At 41.4% G+C, this 12576-nt stretch overlaps 1 protein-coding gene across 1 annotated transcript in view; it reads left to right on the forward strand.

Annotated features, from left to right (window-relative positions):
• Positions 1-109: 109 nt before the first annotated feature.
• Positions 110-12576, forward strand: part of PREP (prolyl endopeptidase) — a 111992-nt gene continuing 99525 nt past the window's right edge. Inside the window, exons 1-4 of the mRNA XM_082480997.1 lie at positions 110-185; positions 1561-1635; positions 9115-9248; positions 12236-12366. Coding sequence (XP_082337123.1) covers positions 141-185; positions 1561-1635; positions 9115-9248; positions 12236-12366 — 385 coding nt within the window. The 5' untranslated portion in view covers positions 110-140. The remainder of the gene's footprint in view (positions 186-1560; positions 1636-9114; positions 9249-12235; positions 12367-12576) is intronic.

Here is a 12576-nt window from a genome sequence, read left to right on the forward strand (position 1 = left end):
CTGCCGCTACGGCCCGACTCCCAGCTCTGCCGGCCGCCTCCGCGCCTCGCTTCATACTCCTCCTTTTCCCTCCTCCTCCTCCTCCTCCTCTTCTTCTTCTTCCTCCTCCCCCCCCCGCCGCTTTCCCGCTGCCGCCCGCCATGCAGGCCTTCCAGTACCCCGAGGTGTACCGCGACGAGACCGCCGTGAGTACGGCCCTCGCCGCGGCAGCCCGCCGGTGTGTGGCGGCCGCCGGGCCCCGCCGCGGGGGCAGCCTCTCTCGCCGGCCCACTCGGTGCTGCGGGGGGCCGCCTCGGGGGGTGTGGGGGGTGTGTGTGTGTGTATGTGTATGTGTGTCTTCGTTTAGGTGCGTTCTCGGTTTTCGGGGCTTTGTTCGGCTTCGGCCGTTAAAAGTGCAACGTGCTCCGATTAAAGGTGGTTAACGTCTGTGGGCCGTGGCGGTTGCTGGGGGCTTCGTTAGAGGCCGGATTTGCGGCCGTTGTGCCGGTGGGCACATCCCGGCTTGAGGGGGGGCAGCGCCGCCGCCCGGGGCCGACTGGGGCGGGGGGCGGTCGCGGGGGGTGGCGGGTGGTTAGAGCGAGAGTCTCACGGCCGTGCCGGGTCGGGAGTGCCAATCTCGGAGCTCCCAGTACCGCAGCGTGTCTCGGGGAAGTCCAGGCCTTCACCTGGGCTGGAGCAGCGTGCAGAGAAACGAGCAGTCTGTTTTTGTGTTGGTGGCACATCTGTGAGGTGGTCTGTCCTCTTGCCTGCCAGCCGTAACCTGATAGGGAAGGAGTGCTGTGTAAGTTTGGCTAAAATGGGTTCAGTTTTCCCCTTCCGTTAGGGACTGTGCTCTAGGCGCAAGCCCAGGGATTATTCGCAGAATTAAACATCACGTTTAAACCAAAATGTTTGCTGACATGAGCCAACACTGGGAAAAGTTTTTACTTGCATAGTTCAGCCTTTCTCTCAACTACGAAACTCCTGACAGCAGGTATCTAGTCTTATTTTCTGTACTGGAGGAAGGAAGCAAATAAATTCAGCCACGTGGGTTAGTCTTTTGTGTCTTTGAGGTTTTTTTTAAATTTATATATGTACTATATGCACGTTTGTGAGGAGCAATAGTAGGGAGGTCTAAACCAGAGACAGTTGTGTAGCCAGAAACTACATTTTGGGTGCATCCGGTAATCGAGTTTTATGATTTGACTTGAACACCTGGATTTGGAAGAGGTTTGGGGTCGTTTGGTTTTTGGGGGGGTTTGCTTTGTTGGAGGGTGGTGTTATTACTTTGCTAATCTGTCTTGTGGAAGGAATTTATGTCCGTGTTCTGCATTTCTCTGGTGCTTTGTGTTTTTTCTGAGGACAACTCTGCTACCTTGGTGCCATCACCAAAGAATGGTAATATTAGCAACTTACCTGGGAGCAAGGTGCTGCTTTTCTCGTCCTTTGCTTTTTAGCACTGTATGCTTTTGTGAAAGTCCAAATACCCTTCATCTTGATGATTGTCATTCCTGGATGAATAGAGTTTGCTTGTGTGCTTATCCTTTTTTTTTTTTTTAATATTATCTTTTATAAATTCAGGTGTCGGATTACCATGGGTGTAAAATTAGCGACCCGTACTGCTGGCTTGAAGATCCCGATAGTGAACAGACGAAGGTAACCTTTCTTATTACGGGAATGGCTGTTTTGACATGGTTCTCTTTTATAGAGTCGGTGCATGGGTACTCTGTTTTTGAAAGACTTGCCAATACTTTTTGAAAGCTTAGGTAGTGAATGTAGGTGTAGTTCATGTGGTACCTTATGGTGGCAGCAGCAATGCCGTTACGTTGTACTTTTGTGTTAATGGGGGAAAGACTGGAAAACTTGGTATGACCTAGATCACAGAATTTGGAAAACTAAGGCCTTGTTTGTCTTACACCCATTTTTCCTAGAGGATTCAAGTGATGTTGTCACACTGAAAAGGAACACTCTGATACTGGAGCACTTTATCCACTGTCCTAAGTATATCTAAAATTGCCATAATAAAATAGTTAAGAAAGGGTAGAAAGAAAACTCCTTTGGCTTGCTTTCTTTGTACAGTGATAAAGTAAGTGAATGCATTATTTGGGGGGTGGGGGTTAAAAAAAATACAAAGCCAAAAACATTTTCCTTCTGAAGTTAGGCTTTGTTAGTGGCTTTTGTTACAGATTGTGGATGTTGCAGTGTGTTCAGCATGCAGGGTGATATAGGTAGACTGTTCTGCTGGAACTGGTCTTTTGCTGAGAAAGAATCCTGAAAAATAATAAAGTATGACTGTGAGCCGGTTCCTGTGATATTCATGGCATAGGGAGTTGCAGGGGTGATGGCCAGAAAGAGGTAGGTGGCAGTGTAGAGGGGGTTTCCTCTGTAATGGCTAATAACATTGTGATAACTGCAGTTTCAGATCTAAAACAGTGGCTTCTATCTAGTATGTGTGGTTGTGTCAGAAAGATAATGGAGGGCAGGATTTCCATTTAAAAATATCCTGCAGGGTGGCTTTCCCTTGGTGAGACTCCTGCTAGCTTCTCTCGTGTACATGCTTACATAATACATCTTGATGAGCTAGAGGGTGGTCGAATAGAACTTACTGTAGTCATCAAGAGCAAGATAAAATGTGTACAGTTAGGATCCCATTCCCTACTTCAAAATCTATCAGCATATGTAAAGGTGCATGTGGAGTAAAAAGGTTCATTTGGGATCAGGTTTTAGTGAAAAACTCTGCCATGGATTGAAAATTAGATATTTAGTAAGTTGGGAGTATTTTGATTTTTTTTTTTTTTTTTTTTATTCTGGCATACTTAGGAAATGGTACACATAGGATAGTTTTGTGCTAGATTCAGAGGGATATATGTGTGGGGAGATATGGTTATGTCTTTCTTACAAATACCTATTAAAGTTATTTTAGGGATCCTACGGAAGAGTTGGGATTGAGAAAATGGCAACACCTGACTTTTGTGTCCCTGTGTTCAATGCTTTTGCCATATACTGTGAAGAGGTTGGGTGAGAATAGTTGAAGGAGGGTGAATCTCACTCTTCAGAGGTTGTAGGCGAAATAAGGAAAGCTCATAAAAATGCAGCAGCCCAGACACAAGATGTCACATTGGTGGAATGAAAATACTGTTAAATCTTACTTGCCTACACTCTAAAAAACATACACCATACAGAATTTTGCAGTGTGGTCGTAGTATGATGCAAAGAGTGGAGAGAGTTCCTATGCGTAGAAATATGTGAGTATGTAATCTTTTTTTCAAAGTTCCAGGAGTTACTGAACAAATGGAATTACAGTATTTTGCTGTTCTGCCTCTTTCATAGAAGAGGTGAGAAAAAAAGTAGTCCTGAAGCGCTAAACTCCTTTCGTCTGCTTTATCACTTGCTTTTGTGCTCTGCAGCAGAGGTTGCTGACGGCCACTCTTTCTTGCTAGCTTTTCTTAATAGTTTTGTCTCCAAGTTCCTGAGAGTTTGCAGGACTCCTGCAGAATACCCATTCTGCACCTACCAGATCAAAGAATAACCAGACATGGTATAGAGGAAATTGAATGACTGTACAGGCTTCAGAGAGAATTTGGAGCATGCTTTGTAGACTTTCAAGCCTTCGAGTTACTGACCTTGAGACCTGTGTCTTTCCCATTCCTCCAAGTCACTCGCTCTCTTTATGTACTCCTTAATACCCCAAGTCTCCTATTTGTTTTTGGGAAAAATAAAAATATCCCATGTATACCTCCAACAATAGGCTGCCTTTAATTTTCTACATATTAAGTACAGAACTAGAAGAATTCCTTGGACATCCATGCTTATCTGTAGTGAAAGAGCCCCTCTTTGGTTCCTGATTACAACATGCTTGCTTTATTTGAGTAGGTATAACTGAAAATTCTGGTTTATACGAAGAGTGAAGACTGAACATCATTCATTTATTAAGTTAGGGATCTTCTCTCACATGCAAACAGTCAAAATGATTTGCTGAGGAGGTGTGGAAGCTGGGTCCGTGTGCTGTTGAATAGATACACAAATATGTTGGAATTCTACTTTTCTAGACTTAGCAGAAATAGGCATGTCAAGCATTGGTGTGGTCGCAGAAAATAAATGGGTAGGCCTCCCTTTGTTTTTGTGTTGATGTAAGTCAGTGAAACATCAAGTTTGCTGTTTTTTTTAAGCATGGAGAAAGAAGCACAGGCAAGTGAGATTCATGTTAACTTTGGAATTTTCATGGTAGTTTCACCTGATGTCCACTGTAGGGTTAACAGGGCTGGGACTGAAAGGAATTATGCACAACAGCTATGAGTATAAAGAGCCATACTTGGTTTTCCTGTGGCCAGTCCAAATGATCTTGTGGGCTCTGATAGTTAGCAGCATACAAACAAGTGAGCGTAGAAGGGTGGGATTTATTTTTTTTTTTTGTAATTGGCTTAATCAGGTATTTTTGCAGTGAGACTAGAGTGCAGCTGGTACTGTACTTGATCCACTGTAGTTTGGAGGCTTCCATTAAGTCACATGGTTCTGTGGTTTCTCTCTGCCCTCCCTCCCCTTCTTGCACTGACCTGGATGCTTGTGTCCCTCCCTTGCGTAGGTATAGCCATCACAAGGTGATGTTCTGGGAGGGAAGCCTTTGGTGGATTCATTTTCTATTGGCACACATGCTTAATCTAGGTCACCCCAAAGCCACATGATAGTTGCATCTAAGACGGTTCAAGAATGGGATCTTTCCTTTTCTAGCAGCCCACAGCCTACTTTTAATTAGGTGAAAGTCAAATAGGTCTAGAAATTTTTCAGCCAGGTCACCAAGATGATTTTATTCCATATGCAGTGTATATATCTGCTATAAAAAGGAGGTTATTGAAATCTACAGGTGGCTAAGCAGGACTGTTTCTTCTCAAATATGCAGTCTTAGAGATGATTAAGCCAGTCATCAAGCCATATCCTCAATCTCTTGTTGAAAAGCTGTTGTACAGGAAGTATCCTCTTCCATCTTCATGATCTATGTGCTTTATTGTATCGCTTTTTTCCCTGTGTGTTGCTTGGTTGGAGTAGTCATGCACAGCTATAAGAAAACAAAACTCCGGTCTCCAGATACATAAATAAAGACTGAGCTCCTGGTCAGATGAGGAAGTTCCTACCTCGCTTTGTAAGAGAGGAAGTGTGGAAGCTGGGTCCGTGCTCTGCTACTGTGTGGCCATTGACCTCTAAGACAGACTGAGGAAGCATCCCTAGCATAGTTGAAATGTTGTGCTACACTGGTGAAACGCTTCTGGTAATGGCATAGGCCACAACTACAAAACCCCACTTTAGCTGTCATCTTGGGTTTGGCTGGGTTGGGCTTTTCAATTTCTTGGTTTGTTTTTACACTTTGTTGGAAATGAGCTCTTTTTTAGACTACAGCGAAGTCTTTTGCTACTGTAAGTATGTCAGTCATATACAGTATCTTAACTCACTGATAGTGTAGGCAGTAATGTGTAGCTTGTTTCAGACACGAGGGACGGATAAGGGATGAAAGAGCAGGATCATGTAGCATACACAGTTGAGTTGCGGTATTATGAACAGGTGCACGTTTGGATTAAGGCTAGAATTGAAACTCTCAAAACTGCTATTAAATGAATTTGTAGCTCAAATAGACAAGTGTTTCGTTCGCATGTTTTGATAAAATTCCAATTTCACTTTGAATTTTTCTTTGCTAAATACTAAGGTAAATGCTAAGATGCAAGTCTGCTCAGTTTTATTTTATAATACTTATTTAAAAAAAAGAAGTAATGTGCCCTCTTATAGGGGTTGCACTGTACTACCTTTTCCTGAGACGATAAATATGAAGATTTTAGGGATAATTATTAAACAAACTCTAAATACTTTCCAGATTAAATACTTTCCAGATTAATAACAAAGACTGGTAATGTTGAAACAATTTCTATTCTAGGACTTCTTCTTGGAAAGTATACTGTGAGTGGAAATCAATATCTTGAGAGAATAGCTTAGTAACATGTAGAAAGCCGATAGGTTGTAACAAAGCATGGTTAAAAAATTTTGTGGCATGTGTTTTTCAGATGAAATTTAGTTATACTTTTTTCGAAAATAGCAATTGGCTTGCTCAAGTAATGGCCAAACACTTCAGCCTTGAATAGAACATCTCTGCTCTTAGTACACTTCAGAAATTCTTTTGCTTTTCAAATTACCTTATTTTCTGAGATACCCATAAGCATATGTCTTACTTGGACCCTTATTCTGTCCTTTCTTCTGCTAGCAAATTCTGTCCTGGTTCAAGGCTTATGATAGATAGTCAGATGCAGATTTCTGCAGGTAAAATAAGAATCTTTCTCTATAGGCTCATGAAGATGTATGGAATTACTGTTAGCCCTATAGCCTGTGTGGCATCTGTTCAGCTCAGCGTGGTGGATGGAGTTGTTTACTGTGAGAGTTTCTGCTGACATCTGTTCCTGTACTTTACCTGGAGCAATATTTCAATTATGTATTGCTTTTTGAACATGACTGCAACCTTGTGCCCACAAGTGTAAAAACAGAGAGTTTCCAAACTAGACTGGATTTTCCTTGGTGGAACTCTTTCAAAAACCTGTAATTCCTACTTGCTTTTTCAGATAGCAATGGCCTTCCCTTTTACAAATAGTCTTGGAATCTTTGGTGCATACTAAGTGGAATCAGGGAAAACACACTAAGTTTCTGTAAAAGCAAAATTACTAGTGATTCGGTTTGAGTACAATAGTTAGTATGTAAGCATGCTCTCGTGCAACCAATGCTTGTAAAGAAAAGTTTGTGTCTCCTCTTTGAATACTGGTAATGAAAGCAGATGTGGTTAGATGTGACTGTGCAATTAAAAGTGAGTAATGCACAGTTCCAGTATACCCTTGCAGCAGTGTTACCATTGTGGGCACATCACTGATAGATGAAACGAAGATGTGTGCCAGTTTTTGTCCACTAAATGCAACTGAAAAGTGCTTTTGCCCATCCAGTACAATGGATGGTTTTATACACGTTTTTATAAGACATTTTTTCTCTGAAAATATCACAACACTTTAAACAGTTTGTGTAGCATGTGCTGTATAGATTTTTGTGTATGTGATCTTTGAAATTCATGTATTTCCATTTAGAGAAAACAAATTCAGATACGCATAATTCTTGGATTGATTTGATTAAGTTCTTTCATCATTTGTTGGGGGGGACACGGTTATAGGGGTACAATGTGGAGGCTGCATTCTGTTCTGACTTACCACTGGTATGTGCTGTGCTGGGTGTTAAAGCTATTTATGCCAGGGTGATCCTGAAAGGGAGAACAGAAGCAAAAACTGGCTTTTCCTTGGCAATGCATTTGCCTCTTTCCCTTTTTTCAGGGGATTGTTTCATGACTTAATCATTGCTGATACATAGAGTCTAATTTTGAGTAAAGGTCCAGGAATCATTATTATTAGCCTTCTGTATCTGTTCCTTTTCAGTGCTGTAGTGCTTGCTTTCTTGTGTCATCCTTGAGTGGTGACTTGTGTGTAACCAGCCCATGTGTTCTTCAACTAGTATGTTTCAGCACTTAGCCAAGTGCTTTTAGGGCATTAACTAATTTTGCACTCACATGTTTAAAGCTTATCAGTTTCTGTATGCTTTGTTAGACATGAACAAATACCTCTCAAGTGGAGACTGACCATAATTAATGCGCTTTCTTCTTTTGGCCTGACAAGTCTCAGAAAATGCAGTTTGGCATGTAATGCAGCTCTTGGCTATGCTGCGGCAGTGAGGCAAATGGGAGGGAGAGTGTCTCTCTACTTGCCCCATGTGCTCGATTCTCACCATGTGAAATGCCTGTAAAATGCTACTGAAAGAGTTTTATGTTCTATTCTTTCCTTTTTTCCCCTGAAGAATTAATGAGTGGACATTGATAGCAGTTGGTAAATGTGTGCCAGGTACTCCTGTCTGTACAGCAGCTGGCTTTTCTGAAGAACTGTGAAACTCAAGTTGTGGAATATGGATTGTAGCCCTGATGTTCCAGTGGGTCATACCCTGTGGTGAAGTGTAGCTCAGATGTTGTTATGCATTGATCTGCTTGCCTCTTTCAAAGCAACTGGTAAAGAGACCTGTGTAAGCAAGAGATGAGTGGACAGCGGTTTCAGGCTGGAGGCGAGAGGCCCAGGTTCTGAGAGTGATACTGCAGCCATCACTGTGACATCTGGCTGTGAATTACAGCCACACACACTATGTCGTGTCCTGTCCTTCCTACTCCGTGTTAGAGACAGAAAAGCCTGCGTGTCTGCTTCTTAGCAGCTGTGGTTTGCCTTAAGACGCTTAGGTATTAATTTTATGTTAATGTACTGTGCTATAAATAGGGATGGTGAAACACCAACAGAGCACCAGTTTTTCCATGCATGCCGTGGGAGTGGCAGCCTCTAACAAACAGCTGGAGTGGTAATGTTTTTGGCCACTGTCCTTAAGTGTTTGTTACTTGGAGGTGGAGTGTTTTAAAGAAACCAGACTCCTCAAAGTTCTCTTCTCAGAGTTTACGTGTTCTTCCCCTTTGTAACTAAGAATCTGTGGACAGTACTTTGGTCTTTCCAAGAAATACTGTCTGCGACTAATCCTGTGTGTTAATAGGATGAACAGATGGTGCACGTGGTGTTTTGTATCATCTTCCAGCCCTTCACAGCGCCTGAAATGATAGTGCCATGTGTGGGCAAAGGGGACTGTGTTCTTTATCCATTTCCTAATTTATTTATCATAGTGTATTGGGGTATCGTATATTTGTGGTGAAGTAAGGAAGATGGTTTTTCCTAGGTATATACTGTAAATTAGCTTTTCTGTGCTGGTTAGGCAAATATAAGGAGAGTTTTTAAAAACATGAGGTTTGGGGTTTCTTTTTTTAAAGGGGAATGGCAGGAATCTGGCTTGTCTTTGGCCGAACCACTGGTTATGCCAGTGCGTGCCCTGGAGAGACTTTATTCCAGATGTAACATCAGTCTTACTACAGTATTGTGGCATAATGCAAATAAGTATGTAAGACTCTTCAGGTGTGACACTACACAGCCTGTATGAGGGAAAGATGTCTGTGATGCGCTGCTTCAGAAAATAGTGTTTCCTGTAGGAGATATGCATTCCTGCTTGAGTTCATGTCTTTTTTGGGGGATTGTTTTCTTTCAGGCATTTGTGGAGGCTCAGAACAAGCTTACAGTACCCTTTCTCGAGCAGTGTCCTGTCAGAGGATTGTTCAAAGAACGAATGACTGAACTCTATGATTATCCTAAGTACAGTTGCCACTTCAAGAAAGGAAAAAGGTACGTGTGGAATGTCTTTGTAGGTGATGAATATGAAGTAAGTCAAAAGCAACTACTCGTTAGGAAAACAAATTACAAATTTTATTTGTATTTATTCCTTAATAGTTAGGAAGTATGAAAAGCAAGCCAATATTAATATATATGGTTACATGATGCAGAGCACAAGATGCTTGACTGTCTCCAGTTCCTAGTCATATTATCTTCCTGTTCTTCTGTTGTCGGTTGTTTTTATAGGAACAATTGTGAGTTTATCAAAACTCAGGCAACTTTTGTAGAATAACTGTTGTAAAAGTAAAACTTCGAGGAGTTCCTTTTAGGGTTGGTCACTGTTGGTATAGTTAACGGCACCTCATCCTGAAAATAGCACAAGCCTGTCATGTGCATGCTGTTCCTAAATATTTACTAAAATACTGCTCTTATGTTGGTCATACTTTGAGCAGCTGGTAGAATTTTTGTTTAGTCACAGCCAGTGAAAAGCAGTGGAAATTCCCTTGTGAAAAACAGCTGCTGTATCTGGAGAGGATAGAGGAAAAATGATTTGGTGAACTTAAGGCAACAGATGCAAAAAGATTTGTCTTCTACGAAATAAAGAAATCCTGCTGTATGCCAATACCTAGCCTATTTGTATCCCTGTTTTAATTCTGTGGCTGGGTAAAGAGATGGTGCTTCTGTGGCTTACCCAAGGTCTGTTGACTGCAGCTGCTACTCAATTTTATGTGACCTCTTTCAGAAACACTAGCTATCTCCTAGAGAAAAGGAGTAAAGGGATGAAGCTGCTGGTTAACTTAGTAACATCTGAAGATTGTTTTAGCAGTTGAAAAAGAGTTAGTGCAAACAACGAGCCATTCTTAATCATGGGAAACACAAGTAGTCTTTTTCAGTATTTTCAATTTGTTTAATCCTTATTGAATGGGCACTCAGATATGCCAGGTATGTTGTTCACTGTCATCTACAGGAAAGAGCAGAAGATGTATCATTGCCTTAAGATTTCTGCACATATATCGAGGGAGATCTGCTACTCTTCAGTTATCTGTCCTGAGGAGGGTGTGGATACTTGTTACTAAGGGAGGGAAAGTCTATACTAAGTGGGTTTTTGCAAAAGTATGTTGTGGGGAGTGAACCTAAGATGATGTTGATTTAAGTTGTCACTGATGTGGCACAGCATGTCAATGCATAGAGGTGTGAGGTTTAAGCCCAGAAGCAGTGGAGCTGTTTAGGAGAGCGCTGCATCTGGGGAAGTAAGCCTTGCTGAGCAATTTGGGCACAGCTTATTAGTTTGTACGTGAAGCTCATGCAGATGTAGCTAGGCTGAATCTGATTCTGGAGCAGCCTGGTCAGTGACTGCTCTAGATTCTCTGACCCATTCTCCCAGTGCAGTGCAGGCATGCCCAGGTGTGGTTATCTTCGATGCTAATAAGGCTTGATGTTGCAGAAGTCCTCATGGCACTCTCAGTCTCCACTAGAGTTAAAAAGTCTGAATTTGATGCAGCTGACTGTCCTCCAGGAAGAATGTTTATGCTGGGAGCTTAATGTGCTTTAACTTATAACACTTTACTGTGATTTTAATAGATGTCTTTTTAGTTTTTGTTAGTGTTACTGTATTTCTTGGCATGTGCTGAATTTAGATCACAGTGGTTTAAAAATCATACCAAAAAACATGTATTATGGTGTTTGAGGAGATCAAGAGGACTCTACCAAGTAAAGTACACTTAGTAAGGGACAGGGGAGGAACTATTCTATTTGAAGAACTATCTAAACTTCCCATGACACTTAGAAATTCTCCAATTTAATTACTCCAGTTTTCTGCAGAAGAATAGCTGCTGAAGGACAGTGCCTGAAGAGCTGTTCTGCAGAATCTGCAGAAAGAAAGAGTGCCCAGGGAGGTGTTTTGTCTGTTGCATTGTTTGACCTTAGCTTCCCAGCTTATTGCTCAGCATTGCAGAGGTGAAATTGGCTAGAAGAAGCATGGTCATATGGAAAATCGTGTATCTTTTTCTTCTATACCTTTAAATTTTTCAATTTTGTCACTTGCTGAACGTTATTGTTAGTATTTGAACGTATTGCTACTTCAGATTGTTAACCGGGCTTTTGTGAGTATAGTTCCCCATTCTGGGTTTACCAGGTTCCCGTGCTTGTATCCAAGTACTGGACAGTCTTAGGGAATATATGAACTGAAGTTTAAGTTTGAACATTACCCCATAAATTACCCTGTTCCCCAGCTGAACCTAATATTTAATTTGTTAAGTCACAGGTTTATGTAGTAAAACTTAGAAGTCCTATGAAGGCTTATGAATTGCATAGGACACAGGTATTAATTTCTTTGAGCTCTGTAGTGTCTTATGATGTGAAGAGTGTCCCTCACTAAAAAGAATTCTGTAATTCTCTGTTTCTACAACTTTTTCAAAACACACAGTTTTAGGGGCATTGGGAAATACAGATGAAAATTTCAGTTCTGTTTCATTTCAACATCTGTCTACCACCCTATACAGATTGAAAGCATCTATATGAATTACAAGGATTAGAACATAAAGGATGGGAACCTGTGCCAATAACTGTAACAGAGACACGCTGAGGCTGTCAGAGCTGTTTAACATGGACAGTTATGTTAGTTTTGTTAGCTTTGTTTGAAATACACTGTGGGAAATGGAGCTTTTATTTTTAAAGGATGTTTTGGATGCATTCTACAGTCTTTTCTATAAAATTTGTATCACATCGGGATGAGATTCCTCTCATTTTTAGAGGCCTAGAAATTGGTATCTGGGCTTCCTCTGTACTAAGGGGGAGACAAAGGCACCTACAGATGATGGTTAAATCCCCAATGGCCACAGGGGAAGCCATGATTCCTACTCTAATGTGAAGTTTGTGTTTCCCTTGTGTATTTGTCTGTCTTATATTCGCTTTGTGACAATCTTATACAAGTTCTTCTTGCTTGTTTAACTGAAAATCTGAGTTCTTCCTACTTATTTTTCCCTCTTGTGTTCTTTTAGGTATTTTCACTTCTACAATACAGGACTGCAGAACCAGCGAGTTTTATATGTACAAGACTCCTTGGATGCTGATGCCAAAGTTTTTCTTGATCCAAATAAGCTTTCTGATGATGGCACTGTGGCTTTACGAGGTTAGTGAGACAGCAGTTCCTGCTGAATAAATCTGGGTCTTCAGCAGAAGTTGGAAGTGATTTCCGACTCTTCATGTGTAAAAGTATGACTAAAGCAGTTTGTTTTAATCAAAGTAGTCACAATAGCCACATGTGGATTTATATAGTGGTTCGCAAGAACATTTCTAAATCTACATTGTATTCACAATTAACTCTGTTCAGTTTCTCGGT

Source organism: Vanellus vanellus (genome assembly GCF_965231255.1).
Source record: "Vanellus vanellus genome assembly, chromosome: 3".
Taxonomy (NCBI): domain Eukaryota; kingdom Metazoa; phylum Chordata; class Aves; order Charadriiformes; family Charadriidae; genus Vanellus; species Vanellus vanellus.